General features: G+C 48.7%; 1 protein-coding gene across 8 annotated transcripts in view; it reads left to right on the top strand.

Moving 5' to 3' along the window:
• The window catches only part of LOC126531831 (rho guanine nucleotide exchange factor 11-like), a 251,734-nt gene that overhangs the window by 216,875 nt on the left and 18,353 nt on the right, over positions 1-16,506 (top strand). For all 8 annotated transcript variants that reach the window (XM_050179572.3, XM_050179576.3, XM_050179571.3 and 5 more), the window contains 2 exons: positions 1,854-2,155; positions 4,425-4,534. In XM_050179572.3, the coding sequence (XP_050035529.2) occupies positions 1,854-2,155; positions 4,425-4,534 (412 nt within the window). The remainder of the gene's footprint in view (positions 1-1,853; positions 2,156-4,424; positions 4,535-16,506) is intronic.

Consider the following 16,506-nt stretch of genomic DNA (forward strand, 5'->3'; position numbering starts at 1 on the left):
ATTTCGCTTCTCTTCCATCGTCATAATGGGGAGGCCGCATTCACGGGGGGGAATGAGCCATTCATTGTCTTGTGTGACAGGCACATTTAGTAACAGAGGTGATAAGCGAATGTGTGCATGTACCTATATCATCACAATGACCACAGATCAGGACAATAAATATGCTTGTACCTTTGTTCAAAATTCTGTGTCGCCTCTGTGTCGTGCACTCAACAGCTTCGCTGGTCATCCACCTTCGCAGAGTGGAATGGCTCACGAATGTTTTTTTTACAGTGTGAAGCAACTGATACCAACTCTGCCTCCTGCTTGTTGAATAGGTAGACATTTTGTGGTGGAAGTGCAAGCTTGGTATGCTTGCTGCATCTGGCTTCAATTAAGGCCTTGTCTGTTATAAAAAGTGGCCAGTTGCTGCGAGCAGTATGTGAAAAACTTACGACTAGCTTATCGAGATCCTGCTTTCTGATTACCCGACAAGCAGCAGGCAGAATAGTGGCTTGATAAATCGCACCATGTAAAAACGGAAGCGCTCTCCAGCGCTTGCCGAGTGCAAAGGTGGAGAAGTAGCAGATGAAGTGGGGCACGTGCTGCCCTTGCGACTCTATACGCATGTGCCGCATTTGCAAACCTCACTGCCAGTTAGCACCGCGCAGGCCGTTGGCCATGCGCTCGCGTGTTCCCTCCAAGAGTGGACCGTACTGTAACGAAAATACTCTGTACATGCATCCTTTCATGTACAGCAAACAACTCGACCCTTACTGCAGGGAAAAGTTGAACCCTTGCCAAAGTTGCTGTGCAGAATTGTGTTTTATCTTGACTGCATAATAAGGTTTAATCAGACAAAGCCTGAAGTTCAAATCCCTGCATGATGTTGTGGTATGGCTCCTAAATTGGCATGAAATGAACCTTTAGACTGGAGCTGGCAGAAAATGAACTGCAGTACCAGTGCAGTAATTCGCATTTAATGTAGACAGGCATGAGTGTATGCTGGTGAGCACAAGTGTAACTACACTCACGGACAACTTTCTGGGGCAGTGAAGGGAAAGCTACAGAGACGGAACTTCTGCACGTGTGTTACCGCACCACGTAGTCGGCCAGCGTTTGACAGTGCTTTTGGTTGCTCGGAACAGACGCTGAATCGACGCAGCTTCAACATGCGATGGTTTTGTGTTTGCCGAGACGCGGAAGGTAAAGGCCGCAAAATAAGTTAACTTCTGCTAATAAGGTGTTTATGTTTTCTCTTCTAGAGCTTAAACTAATGTGGATGAAAACACGGTACTCTTTTCAGAAGCGCTCTCTCTTGTGCGTGCTTTGCCTCCGTAGCTTTCCCTTCATTGCCGCAGAAAGTTGTCCGCGAGTATAGCTGTGTGAAGGGCATTCCACAAGCCTTTCATCTTGAAATAATCGGAGCGTACAGTTGAAGCAGCCTGCCGTCTGCCGTGACAGCACTTGTCCGTGAATAATCGCAGGGACATGCTGCATGAGCATTTGCAGTAGGCCACACCTGTAACCGTAGGTCTTCAACCTGTAACTGCCAAGCTTTCATTGGTTCACTGTGCCATTCGATGTGGCACATTATTTGCTATGGTGGAATTAGCCCATCAACAGATGGGCGCTACTCGCCACTGTTGATGGAAAGTTGCACACAGGCTGTGACACTTCACTTGCCATTTAGCAATTGTGATGTGTGTTCAGTTGACAGCTTGGAAAGGTTCCTGTATGTAAGCTCGTGCTTGTGAAAGAAAGCCTGCTTTATAATTGTGTAAATGTGCTATTTGGAACTTGACGATGACATCCTGCCAGTGGCCCCTTTGTTGACCATTGTTGTTCCGCCGTGACCACTTGTCTTTTCCCAGCACTGGTGTGGCAGACCATGAGGACGAGGAAGAAGAAGTGCCTACGGACAAGGAAGAAGGAGGGAGCAGAGAAGAGGAGGAGACGACGCCTCCAGCCTCGGTGGCAGAACAGACGGAGAGGAGTGACAAGGAAGAACCTGCCAAGGAGGAGGGCCCTGACAAAGAACAGGGGGTGCTGGCCGGTGCTCCAGTGGCAACACCTACAGTGGCCCAGGGAGGCCTATCCCTGGTTGATTTCCAAGAGGTGGTGGTGGTGCCCAGTGCTCCCTGTGAAACGGCCACACCTGTGCTCACTCCCATTGGTAGGTCTGCATTTTTGTGCATTTTGCATATCCAACACTGCATCGGATTTGCAAATGACAATATGTGAGCTCGAATGAACATGACAGCCTTTTTGTACGTTGGTTGCCAGCAGGCTCATTAACTATTATTCAAGAGAGTAATATCAGTACTCTCTCTGCACTAAGGGCTTGCTGTTGTGTGCGTAGCATTCATTATGGTCTCCTCATAGCAATGAAGCAAAAATTGAAGACTGCTTTCCATTCTCTGTTTCCTTTGGTTTCTTGCTGTTGCTTGCTGGGAAAGCGTACATCCACGGGAGTATAAAACCGGAGGCTTGCAGCAGCACATAAATAACATCTTTTTCAGGCATGTGCAGAGCCTGTGCATCACTGTAATGATGAAACAAGTGCTCCCACTTACATTATCACACTTTTATAAGTGTTTGTAAACTAATGACAATGTAAATTACTTTAAAGAATTAGGCTGAAACGATTGTTTGTTCTACTGTCCTAAAAATGTTTCTACTACCGTATAAACCGGAATATAAGTCGAGATTTTTTCTTAAAAACAGCGAGTGAAAGTCGCCCCACGTTTTAATAGCGGCCATTAGCAGAATGTGAGTCGCAGTCTGGCAACCCGCGGCATACCTGTTCGCGAACTGATAGCCAAAGCCGTATCGACATCCAAACGCAATTGCCTGCGTTGTTTTTTTTTTTTTCATTCTCTGGCTGTTAGTCTTCGCGTGCACTGTTTTGTTTGACCTCATGTGCAATTCCGCGTTAGCAATGAGTAGCGGCATGCGGAGACAGTTTACAGCGGCTTTCAAGAAGAAAGTTATAGAGTTTGCTGAAGCAAACTGGAACATGGCCACTCAGCGCATGTTCGGTGTTTCGGAGAAGAGCGTGCGGTATTGGTGCGGACAGAAAGATAAGTTGTTCGCGTGCAAACTGAGCAAAATGTCCTTTCGCGGACGTCGTGCAGTACATCCACAGCTTGAGGACGCACTTGCGGACTTTGTGCGGCACCTTCGTGCGCGGTCACTATCCGTGATTGTGCATTCAATTCAATGCAAAGCTTTGGAGCTTGCGCGTGAAGCCGGATTACGCCGAGAAGAGTTCAGCGCACCGAAGTCATGGGTGCGTCGTTTTATGAGGCGCAAGGGACGTTCTCTCCGCCGCCGCACATCTATATGCCAGAAGCTGCCAGAGGAGTTCCCCGATAAGCTCGTCAGTTTCCAGCAGTATGTGATTCGGCTTCGAGAGGAGCACGATTACATGCTCGGACAAATTGCAAACGCCGACGAGACCCCTGTCTGGTTTGATATGCCTTCGACTACCACGATCAGCGAACGCGGCGCCAAAGAAGTGAAACTTCTGTCGACAGGAAGTGAGCACTCGCGCTTCACTGTCATGCTTGCATGCATGGCAGATGGCAGAAAGTTGCCTCCTTTTGTCATTTTCAAGAGAAAAACCATGCCGAAGGAAGCCTTCCCTTCAGGTGTTGTTGTGCGTGTGAATGAGAAAGGGTACATGGACGAGGCTATGATGATTGAATCTGTTCGCGTGGTGTGGAATCGCCGGCCCGGTGCACTGCTGCGTCATCGGAGCATGCTGGTTTTGGATGCGTTTCGCGGTCACCTGACAGAATCGGTAAAGCGCGCGCTCACAGAAGCTAGGACCGACCTCGTCATCGTTCCTGGTGGAATGACGTCTACCCTTCAGCCACTCGACGTTGTACTAACAAGCCCTTTAAGGACAGAGTGCGACAGGAGTACAATGAATGGATGGCCGGGGACAATCCGAAGATGCTGACGGGTCGCCTACAAAGGCCTCCGCTTGTGACCGTCTGTTGTCGGCCTGGCGTTCTTTGCCAGATGCAATGGTGCAGAAGGCTTTTAAGAAGTGCTGCATAAGTAACACGCTGGATGGAACCGAGGACGACGCACTGTGGGAGGCGGTGAGCGGCAAAGAATCGTCTTCCGACGACGCTGATGAAAGTTCGGACTAAAGTCGCAGCTCCGGTGGTCCAGGGACGCAGTCAACGTTGCAAATAAATGCGTTTCGGCAATATTTGCTTCTTTTCTATCTTTTTCTGTTTTCTTCACTTCAAGGTAAAGAGGTTGACCTATATTCCCACTCGACCTATATACGGTTTATACGGTAATTTTGCATCGGAGAAGTTTGATAAAATCTAAACTGGGCAACTGTTATTGCAGGCTCAGTGCATGTATGTCATCTCATATGCTGATGTCGTGTTCGATTGATCATTGTCTCTCCTTTGTTGCTCCAGAGCAACTTCGGCGCCAGGACCAACAGGTGCTCTCAGCGCTGGCTGAGAAGCAGGCACTTCTTGCAGAGATCCTGAGAATTCCCAGTGAAGACTATGTTCACATGGCTGAGGCAAGCAACATGTTTTTGTCTTTTTTGCAGGCAGCGGACCATGTGATTCTTCATTGTGGCGCCATTTCTGAAGTTTGATTTGAGCACTTACATTTAAACTAGCAACTGGAGAGGTTCACATATCAGTCCAGCTGTAACAGTGCAAATGGCAAGCCTCCATAATTGCTTTCGTTGTTGGATGAAGTTATACACTCACAATATTTGATTAAGGTGTAAGCAACGAACGCCGTCACCACCAGGCCCTGTTGTTCTCGGAAAGCAAGGCGGCTGAAAGGCGTTGTGGAGACAGTCTCATAAGGGGCGGTCTGCATGTCTGCAGCCTTGCCGCCACCCCCAGTCTGACCCCTTCGCCGACCGCCAGGGCTGGGCAAAGATACTTTGCAACTGTATTATGATACGATACACGATACTCAAGCAACAAATATATGAGATACAAATGCAAGATGCTATCACAATTATTGTATCCAATGCGATACTTTCCATGTGTATTTTAATATACTTCGATCTGCCACGGCGGCTGCATTTCAATAAGGGCGAAACGTGAAAACACCCATGTACTTAGATCTAGGTGCACGTTAAAGATCCCCACCTGGTCTAAATTTCCGGAGTCCCGCACTACGGCGTGCCTCATAATCAGAAAGTGGTTTTGGCACGTAAAATCCCATAATTCAAGATACTTCGATACATTTGCAAATTCCTTATTATAGATCTATACAGTAAAAGCTCGTTAATTCGAACTCGTGGGGGACTGAAAAATTGTTCGAATTAAGCGGAGTTTGAATTAACGAGCGGGCGGCAAAAAAAAAAAAAAGATGGCCATTGCATTTGGCTGCTAGGGCCGAAGCCAAAATAGCCATATCTGGGATCGTCATCGAGGAATACGCACTACTACTCTTTGAGGTCGGCGATTGCGGGTATTAAAATCATGCGAGTCCAAACACCAAAGGAAATAAAGATATCCAATCAATTTATGCGCCTGGAACTAATGATAAATGTACCCACGTGAGCGTCAGGCTTAATGATGAAATATGACACTATTTATGCTTCAAAAACATGTTTATTAACAAAAGAATAATGATCGAAGCATATCAACATGAAAAATAATCGGTGATTTGCATTTGTTTGCGCTTTCTTCGCCGCGACTCGAGAAGCATTGTCTGCAACTTGTCCAACATCTCCAGCGCAGCATCCGAATTCTCATCGGTGGAGAAATAGCGCGCAGCCAGATCGAGTCCCGATGCTGCTTCACATGCGCTCGGAGGAGGCAACGGATCGTCCTCTTTGTCGGACTCGTCGTCGCTGTCAGGCGTGCTCGCCGCGCGTGAGTCGTGCTGCTGACTGGACGCAGCCTCGATAATCTCGGCGTCAGTTAAAGGCCCCGTTGTCTCCACGCCGTTGTCTACGTCGACAAAGCTCTCGAAGTCCACACCCTCCGATAAAACAGCGTAGGCAGGGTCCAGCACGATGGAGCCATCATCTTGATCCACTTGAACATCAAAGTCGGCTGTGCAGCAGGCTTCTGTGGTTTCACTGAAGCCACACTTGCGGAAACAGTTAGCGATAGTGTCTGCCTTGACGGCGTTCCACGATGTTGCCAGCATGTGGCAAGCTCCGAGCAGGTTGACATCATACGGCTTCCCACTTTCCATGCATACAAGAACCCGTTCTAGGAGGTGGCGCCTGTACAGAGTCTTTAGATTTTTAATAATCCCGAGGTCCATAGGCTGCAGCACAGCAGTAGTGTTTTTTGGCAAAAATGCCAGACTGATCGCCTTCAGTCCATTGATGTCACAATGCGCCGAACAGTTGTCGACGAACAAAAGAATATTTCTACTATTCTGTGCCGCGAACTTTCTGTCTAGTGTGCGCAACCAGTCCGTGAAGATTGCTCGCGTCATCCACGACTTCTTGTTCGAAGTGTACTCAACAGGGAGAGTCTTCACGCCTTTAAAGCAACGAGGCTTCGCTGCTTTGCCTATCACGAGCAAGCGGCACCGTTCCGTGCCCGTCACATTCGCGCACACTAGCACGGTAACTCTTTCCTTGCTGCGCTTTCCGCCCGAGCACGTATCACCTTTATAGCTCATAGTCTTGTTTGGGAGCAACTTAAAATAAAGTGCGGTTTCATCAGCATTGAAAACATCGCTGAGCGGGTAATCGGCAAGATATTCCTTCAATTAACCTGAGACCCAATTTCCTCTTATCTTTGAACTCTCCTCTATCTGCACGCGGCAGCGGTGATGGCTCGGCCTGAGCCAATCGGCAGGCCCGTGCACTTTCCTTTTCATCCTTCCCTCAGTCGCAACAACAACAACAACGCCGGAGGCTCCAGCAAGGAAATTGGCGGCTCGCCTCGTGCGTGCAAAAATGCGCGCTGGCTTATTTATTCTCGTCGCTGTGCATATTAAAAAAAAAAATTTCAATGCATTGTACTCGTTACGAGGCGACTTCTATTTACGAGAAGCAATGTCGGCTGCCGGCTCCTAGTTCGAATTAACCGACGTGAGTACCGGTACGTTCGAATTATAGGGCGTTCCGGCCCATTGATATACATAGGGCTTTGCAGGGACCCAGGCATCAGTTCGAATTAACCGGCGGTTCGAATTAAGCGATTTCGAATTAACGAGCTTTTACTGTATACCGTATTTACTCTCGTAATGATCGCACTCGCGTAAAGATCGCACCCCTGAATTTTGTCATCAAAAGTCGATTTTTTTTATTTCCCAGGTAATGATCACGCCCCGAACTTGCCGCAGCAATATGTCGTGTGCCAGGTCTAGCTAATAATGATCGCGCTTACCATCTGTCGAATGCTACGCGAACGACCCTTCGAGACAAGCCAAGCGGTCTGCACGCACCAAACATTCTTAAGTAGATCCCTGATTTCATTACTTTCATCACTTTCCGCACTTCCACGACAAAAAGAGGTACAACCAAACTTGCCTTTATTATGGGTAGGCTTTATAATGGTTGTGGTCAACAAAAGCAAAAAAAGGCGCCTTTAGATTCTTTTCATCTGCACTCGTGGGCACGCAACAAATCGCGCGCGGCAATGATAATAGCCACGTTTACACTGATACGTTAAAAGTGTACCCTATTTATACGCCGACGCTTGTAACCCAGCTAAGATATTCGCCCGCCCTTAGCGGAAACGTGTCGGATTAGGATAGTAGGGAAGACAGATGCTGGTTTTTGCAGCACGCTAGCCATGCGTTTCTATGTCACGGGCAGCTAAGCGCGCCCATCTGTTTCTGTCCCCTCAGAGTGGACATGGCTACGTTATTGCCGCAAATTTGCCATTCATCACTGATACGGAAGAAACTGTTTCAATGCACGTAATGTACTCACGAGAAGAAAAAAAAAGATCGCGTTTGGCACGTTCGGCTTGCTCCGCCGGCCGCCATATTTTATTGCTGTCCCACACCCACATCCCGCAGCAAACGCGGGACCAAAAAAAAAATTTTTTTCTTTTCGTGCGAAATTTAACCCGCATAATGATCGCACACCTGAATTTGTGTAAATTTTTCTGCCAGAAAAAGTGCGATCATTATACGAGTAAATACGGTAATGTAGCATCAGACACGTATGCACAGAAATGTTTGCTTGGAAATTTCTTTCCTTCGACAACCATGTTTCATTTGAATGAAATGTCTGTTAGTATCTCAACATTTTTGTCTTTCCTTCTCAAAGTACAATATTTTCATTCCAAAACAATATATTGGAGTTGCTTTAGCTCATTATGTGCTGTGCTGTCAGCGGTTTTTGCTTGTCGCTGTTATAATTGATGGGAGTCACTGCTCTGCTTGCCAACCAGCTAGCTGGTCGCCATGTAATTACAAGAACATCAATAAGAAGCCTCTGCACAATAACGCAAATACCGCTGTGGAGTTTTACCTTGTCCGTAAACATATTACCATTTACACAATACCAGATCACCGGACAGGTGTACAGCAGCAACGCTGGTAGTGTCATTTTTTGTGACGCATCATGTATACAGAGAGCACATAAAGTGGCAATGGTCTTTCCTTTTCTACTTTTCTGCTGGCGTAAAGCGTTCATTAGCAACATGTTCATTAACATGCAATCATTTTATTATTTTTCTTCTACGGAAAAACTTGTGCAGCCCAAAAACGTTTCATACTTATTGTAGTGGCATAAAGCGTCGCATGATACCAGCGCTATTCACACTACTGCCAGTTGTAGTTACGATTACCTGGTGATTTGTAACAGTAAGAAATTTAAGGGTAAGCTAAAAAAAATACAGTGAAACCTCGTTAAACCGTAGTTGTCCAGAGCTTGGAAAAAGTATGTACTGAACGGTAGTACTGTTTAAAGGGGGACACAGGTCCTTGGACCCAAAAAATCATAAAAAGACGAATTTTGGAAAATAGCGTTTATCGAGTCTACATCTATTATTCTCCCTATCTGCCAAGTTTCCAATGTCGTAAGGTCATATTTCAGCCATATTATCAATTTAAAAACAGATAGGGCACCTGATTTTTCGCGTGTGTCGACGCTAAAATGACAGACATTCAATGACGCCGCGCTCGCACACAAGTGCCTCGAGGGCAGCCATCTTGGTCTCATTTGAAAGAACGCGATTTCGGCTTCAAATATCACGCACTACTGCTTCTTTAGGGTTGCTGGTTCAATACAAAAACTGGCGGCAAAAATAGATGAAATGTGCGTTCTCATTCACTGTCGCATGCACGTGACAAGATAACGCCACATGATTGGCTGGGCCCACTCCCGAGCTGTCTGCTAGCCGCAGGCGAGACGCCATATTTGATACGATCATTGTGTGAGTACGCGTGACGATGCCTCCTCCACTTTGAAAGTTTGACTCTAAGCACAAGTACGGAAAGAAAAGGAAGAAGTCCATGCTCAACAACTTCAAAAAACGCCCCACCGCGTCGCAAGTTGTTGAGGACGAGCCACCAACGGCTTCAAGCGACGAAGCTGATGGAACCGACTGAGTGTTAATCCTAGGTGGTGCAACAACGAGTAGGTGCGACGAAAACGCCAGCCGCATCCGTCGTGACACCGTTATGCTGACGCCTTCAGATTTGGAGCTAATCGACAGGAGATCCGACGAGAAACTACAAGAGCTCGTGTCAACCGCAGCAGTGAGCCATAAGTCGGAGATCTTGTCCACTGGCGATGTCGCGGCCGGCCCGCTTGACGATACTGTTTTTACCGTGGCGTGCCTGGAATCGGTGAACGCACTGCTGGAGCACATGGATTGTAATACGTGCGGTGGTAGCACGAAAATCAGCCGGAAGGAGTGCGAATATGGCCTTGCAGTAAGTCTGGTGCTCATATGCTCAAAACGCGGCGACAAAGTGTCAGCGTGGAGCTCGCCGCGTGTGAATGAGACTCAGAAAGTGAATCCGTTTGCCGTTAATATTCTGGCTGCGTGCGCGATGCAAAGCACCGGCAATTGGCAAACTGCGTTCAATGCTATTTTCACAACAATGAATATATCACACCGCGGGCTGCATACGAAAACGTGGCAGGGGTACGTCAAAACGAAGTTGACGCCTGCTGCAACCCGGGCAGCTGAGACGCTTACAACAGAATGCGCTAAGTCGGTCCGGCAGCTTTACAGTCAAGTAAACTTCGGCAACCCGGGGAACGTTGCTGTATCTTATGACGGATCTTGGATGACTCGCGGGCACAGTTCGCACATCGGTGTCGGCACCGTCATTGAACTTTTTACGGGACTTGTCCTGGACTAAGTTGTGCTGAGCAACTTTTCTGCCGGTTGTCAGCGTGGACCAAAAGTTGGTGACCCTTCATACGAAGAATGGAAAGCCAGTCACGAGTGTCAGAAAAATACGGATAAGAAGGCTGGTGAAATGGGGGTGGAGGCTGGCCTCATTTTATTCAGAAGATGGCTGGAAAAGTGCAGCCTAAGATACACAACTGTGCTGTCAGACAGTGACAGCCGTACTTTCTTGGCCCTAAAGGAGGCCAAAGTATATGGCTTCATAGAAGTTGACAAAGAGGATTGTGTCAACGCTGTCCATAAGAGGATGGGGACAGCACTACGTAATGCCCTGTCAAAGCACAAGGGGCCTGGCTCAGAGCCACATCGTGGAAGAGGAAGGTTGACTGGACATGTGGTCAACAAATTGAGCTCTTATTATGGATGGGCTCTGAAGTCCCACACTGGTGACGTTGAAGCCATGGAGAAGGCCGTGATGGCAAGCTACTATCACGTAACATCAAATGATGTCATCTCAAATCATAGCCTTTGTCCAGAAGGTCCTGATTCCTGGTGCCGGCAAAATGCTGCAAAGGCCAAAGGCTAACCTGTGCCGAAGCACCACTACAATTTACCTACTCATGTAAGCACGGCGTTACTGCCAATCTCCCAACAGCTCTCTGACAAGATGCTGCTTGAACGTTGCCAGCAAGGCAAAACGCAAACAACTGCTGAGCACGAGGTCGCGGGATCGAATCCCGGCCACGGCGGCCGCATTTGGATGGAGGCAAAATGCGAAAACGCCCATGTACTTAGATTTAGATGCACATTAAAGAACCCCAGGTGGTCAAAATTTCCGGAGTCCTCCACTACGGCGTGCCTCATAATCAGAAAGTGGTTTTGGCAGGTAAAGCTCCATAATTTAATTTTTTAAAACACAGAACAACAACAAAAGCCTGCACTCGCAAATATGGGCGCTCGCACCGAAGGAGCGGCACGCATCACTCTTCAGCGTTGAGGCTGCAGTGGCGGAAGCAGTGATGAAATTCAATTCTGACTGCAGGGGAACCTCGGCAAGCATTTTGCAAGAACTTTTGATGAACCCTGGCCAAGAGTGTGTGCAGCGCATGGAGGAAAAAGACCGGCAACAATCAGCTGCATCTGAACACAAGCGTGCATCGGCAGAAAATGTGCAGTGCTTATTCAAAAAGCGCCACAGAGGTGCTAATGCCCAAACTGACTATGCCCCAGGAGCCTACTAATGTTTTGGGAATGTGTATGTGTACACATTTGTGACTCTTCACAATTACATGTGACATTTATTTGTTTTCTTGATTTTCTCAAAATACTAATTTTGCACGCCCAGCAAGACATTTACTATGATATACCAGTAGCTATCATAGATATAATATTAATTTTTTTTGTAGCATGAGGCTAGATGTTTGGAGCACCCAACATAGGAAGCAGTTTTTCAAGTTTCTTTGTTTAAAGTTTTAAAAATTTTTCTTTTGTTTGACTAATGCATGGCCATGTTCAAAACAATAGAGTTCAGTGCACTATAAAGTAAGAAGTATTGATCTAATCATAAAAGTTTTTCCTATATTGGTTAGCTTGTGCTTTCTGCTATTGGTCCATACGTCATTTGCCAATTTTTTTGCAGCGGTTATTTGTCAATTGTAGTAAAAACGAAAGACATTGTAAAAGACATTGTTTTCTTAATTATGTAACGAAATAATGAACCTACAGAAAAAATAACTGCGTTTTTAGAATCAGGAGAAGAAACTAAATAAGCATGCCAATTTTTATCAAGTTTGGTTCATAAATAAGTAATGATAACTTTTAATCACCACGTCCCCCCAATATAGCATGAAATCGCCAACTTACCTGTCAAAAATTGAACTCGGAGAGAGTGCGATGAATGGGGAAAAAATATGCAGTATTTATTCACTTCACGCAGCAAAAGTTTTATATTCATTTGATGCTGCGGCGGCTTAGTAGCGACGACAGCGGCCTCAAACTTACTAAAGCTGCGAGCCTGCATTTCAGCCAGCCCCCTCAGCAAACACTCGCATGGCAGATTCCTCGTTGGCGTTTCATATTCTCCATGCACGGGTGCGGTAGCGTTGCAGAAGTCGCGGGGTGCCTTTTTTATTGTGAGGGCCTGATCTCGTCACAACGATTGCATTCATGAGGCTGACGTAACGCTCAGCTTCTGTCACTGTCAGGCCTGAATCGCCCATGCTGTCGCTTTCCGTGTCATCCTCATCACTGTCGCTAGGCGACACTTCTGCAAAAACAGAGGCAACGATGGCAGAAAGTCGAACCTCGTAAGTGACATCTCTTCGCGGTCACAGCAGCGCTGCCGAGGAACTGGTTCACATTCCAAAAGCCACACACCATAGTCAACAGCAGATCCCTGTCGCGTGCCAGCGCCAACTTCGTGTCACGTTCGATAGCACACAGGTACACGACATCTAATTTTTCTTGTATGCTGAGCACCCAGCGTCTTTTTTATCCGAGCTTTGGCACGACACAAGTCCTTGCTTGCACGACACCACAACGCTCTTTGGCAAAGCATCGAAATGATGTTGATGTTGATGTGGCTTCACGCGGTGTGGGATTCTCACCCGTGCTCTTGGGACAAAGGAACATCAACACAGTAGCGCGAACAGTCGCAAGGGCATTTATTGCACCTTTCATAGATCAATGCCTGCTAGCCGAGTTGCTATCCATAAAACATGCCGATGGGCACGCGACAAATTGTGGAAGTGTGACTCACTGCGACTGGATAGCGAGCGAATATGTTCGCGCCATGCTGGATCCCAACGCCTGGTCGTTCGCGTGTACCGTCACGCAAACGGTGGTGCGTTCGAAGGAGGCCACGCGAGACGGTCTCGCAGAAGCATGGATCGGTGCACGCGCTGAAGGTCCGCGCCGCTTGCCGATCGCAGCCAGAGAGGAAGAGCCTTCTCCTTTCCGCGCCCAAGTAACCCCGCCGTGAGGCGGCGTTAGCAGCGCAACACTCGCGCCATCTCTCGTACTGCGCTTCAACCACACCGACTGCTGCGGGCCCCAGGCCACGCGGTGATGCCGGATTACAGGAGACGGGAGCTATGCGGGGAAAACAACATATCAGGGGACGCATGAGAGTCTCGCATCCCCACATCCCCCCAACCTTAAATCACTACATATTCCGGCGAAACATGTCACACGGTCTAACATCAACGCATGCTTCGCGAACAAGGTAGTACATGCAACAGTGGCCACGCCGAGGAAATGTCCTCACGCTGTTCATAACATGCGAGCAGACATTGTCCTTGGGGTGCACCGCTAGCGTCCACTGGTCACAGCAGCAGCTCTGCAGACTCAAAGATTCCAGGCCAGGACTCCGGAAACGGCGACGCAGTAGTCGGCACGAGCAAGCGTCACTCGCGCCGATGTGCCCTACTGGCGAGAGCCACGGTAGTTGTCAGTGACCACCAGCTCTTTTCTCTGCCACCGAAGGTTGCGAGCTGGATACAGGCGGCCGCCGAAGTCTTTGAGCCGAACTGGCCACAGCATCACCATTGCCCGGGATGGCTCGATCATAGTCCGGGGCAGCAGCACAGACGATGTGCAGGTGACAGCAAACCAGGGGTGACTCCAATCACGCTGCGTACACTCAACACACTCGGCAAACACTAAAGTAGCGCAAGGGAGAGGAATTCTGCACGCTCATCGCCCACGCGGTACGATGTTCAACTCGGCTAGCAAAAAATCGGGTAGCTACTCAGATGCTAAGTTCCCGTGAACGAAGCTCGCTTCCTTGAGTCGAACGAGTAATTTTCAATTCGTGCGAGGCTATCTAGAATGAGAGAAGCAAAGTGCAACACCTCAACGCCACGGTTTACCAGGTTGTGTCCCTCCACGTGCGACAGGCAGCTTTGTAAAGCCTTAGGTCTAAAGCGTCGCTACCCTGACAACAACCGGCATCCAAAAAACAACACCCAAAATGGGCGCAATACAGGCAGCCACAAGGAGACGTCAGCTCTGTTAGGTGGTCTTACCCCGTTCGGTGCACACAGCATCCGAGTTGACGGCACCCACCGTCCAAGACGGTGTCGGAGCGCCCGGTGCCAGGCTGCAATACCAGTCAGCTCATAGCGGCACCCGTGGCCCGTGGCCACCCAGCTCCCAGAGCCGCGACTTCATCAGAGTCAAAGAGATAGAAGAAGCTATTTACATAAGAAATTCGGACCAACCACGAGGCTTCCGTGCTCACTCACTTAAGGCTTGCCAATGCTTCGCGGGCGCTAAGCCTCGCTCTCCCAGGATGTAGACCACGTGGCTCTCGTACCGACGAATGTCATTAAAAAAAAAAAAACTTCAAAAAGGCTTAGCATGTTGACAAGTTCAAACACACTGCAGCCACCGTCACCTCGCTCAAGAAAGCACGGCGCCAACGCTAGTGATCAAAATCCACGCTAGCCCTACGCTTCGGTTCAAACATCTCGAACGAAGCAAAACTGTTAAAACGATCGTCCGATGCCCCAAGAGGTCCACGTTGGGCGCCAGATGTGGCCACCGGATAACGAGCGAATATGTTCACCCCATGCTGGATCCCAACGCCTGGTCGTTCGCACGTATGGTCACATGAACAGTGGCGCGTTCGCACTAGGCCTCGCGAGACGATCTTGCAGAAGCATGGATCGGCGCACGCGCAGCATGTCCGCGCTGCTTGCCGTCCCGAACCAAAGAGCAAGAGCCTTCTCCTTTCCGCGCCCAAGTAACGCAGTCGTGAGGCGGCGTTAGCATCACAGCACTCGCACCATCCCTCGTACTACGCTTCAACCACACCGACTGCCGCCGGCCCCAGGCCAGCGGCGAAGCCGGATTACAGGAGACGGGAGCTATGCAGGGAAAACAACATATCAGGGGATGCGTGAGAGTCTCGCATCCCCACAGCGCAAACGCACAGGGTGCTTGGAGGCCTTGTAATTTATTAAGTAAAACCTCGTTAAACCATACCCACTTAAACAGTAGTTACGTTTAAAAAGTAGTAAAGTCAAATCCCCGACTCAGCGGCCATTTAACATAATGTGTTTTGTGTCTGCCTAAACCGTACCAGCTTATTGTGCACGTATCGGTTAACACATAGTGTTTCCACTTTTCATCGCGCAAACACGGCGGTGCATCATTTCCATCGGGCGGCCCGGCAGAACAACAAGCCTCAAAGATTGGAACAACGGCCTCCAAGCACCCTGCGCGTTTGTGCGTGAAGCCACATCAACATCATTTCGGCGCCGTGCCAGAGAGCGTTCTTTAATCTGTGAGAGAGCGTTGTGGCGTCGTGCAACCAAGGACTCGCGTGATGCTGAAGCTCGAATAAAAGAGACGCCGGGTGCTCAGCATAGAAGAAAAATTAGACACCGTTCATGCTATCGAATGTGACACAAAGAAGTCGGCGCTGGCACGCAACAGGGATCTGCTGTTGACTACGGTGTGTGGCATTCGAAATGCGAAGAAGTTGCTCGGTGGGGCTGCTGCGACCGCGAAGAGATGTCGGCTACGAGGTTCGACTTTTCGCCATCGTTGCCTCTATTGTTGCCGAAGTGTCGACTAGCGACAGTGATGAGGACGACACGTAGAGCAACAGCAAGGGAGATTCAGGCCCGACAGGGGTAGAAGCTGCCCGTTACGTCAGCCTCATGAATGCAATCGTCGCGACGAGAACAGCACCCCTCAATGAAATAGGCGCCCCGCGACTTCTGCAGCGCTACCGCACGCGTGCACTGAGAATACATAACGCCAATGAGGTATCTGCCATGCGAGTGTTTGCCGAGAAGAGGGGGCTGGCTGAAAAGCTGGCTCGCAGCTTCAGTAAATTGGAGCCGGCTGTCATCGCTGCTAGGCCGCCGCGGCATCAAACAAAAATAACACTTTAGTCGTGCGAAGTGAACAAATACTGCATGTTTTTTTCCCCTTTCATCGCACTCTCTCTGAGTTCTGTTCTTGACAGATAAGTGGGCGATCTCGTGGTATTTCGGTTAAGCAGTACTACCGTTTAGTACGTACGTTTTCCGAGCTTTGGCCAACTACGGTTTAACGAGGTTTCACTGTATAAGGTTTTAAAAATGTACATCGCAGCCAAACACGGCACACTGTTCAGCGGAATTTTCAGCCGCCCCTACCTATATGACACAAATCACCCAATTGACGTCAGTAGGGCGAGCTATCAGATTGGCTGCCCAGGGTGCGTCATCGATAATTTTTCCACCTTTATGGT

The sequence above is a fragment of the Dermacentor andersoni genome, chromosome 5 (assembly GCF_023375885.2).
Source record: "Dermacentor andersoni chromosome 5, qqDerAnde1_hic_scaffold, whole genome shotgun sequence".
Classification (NCBI taxonomy): domain Eukaryota; kingdom Metazoa; phylum Arthropoda; class Arachnida; order Ixodida; family Ixodidae; genus Dermacentor; species Dermacentor andersoni.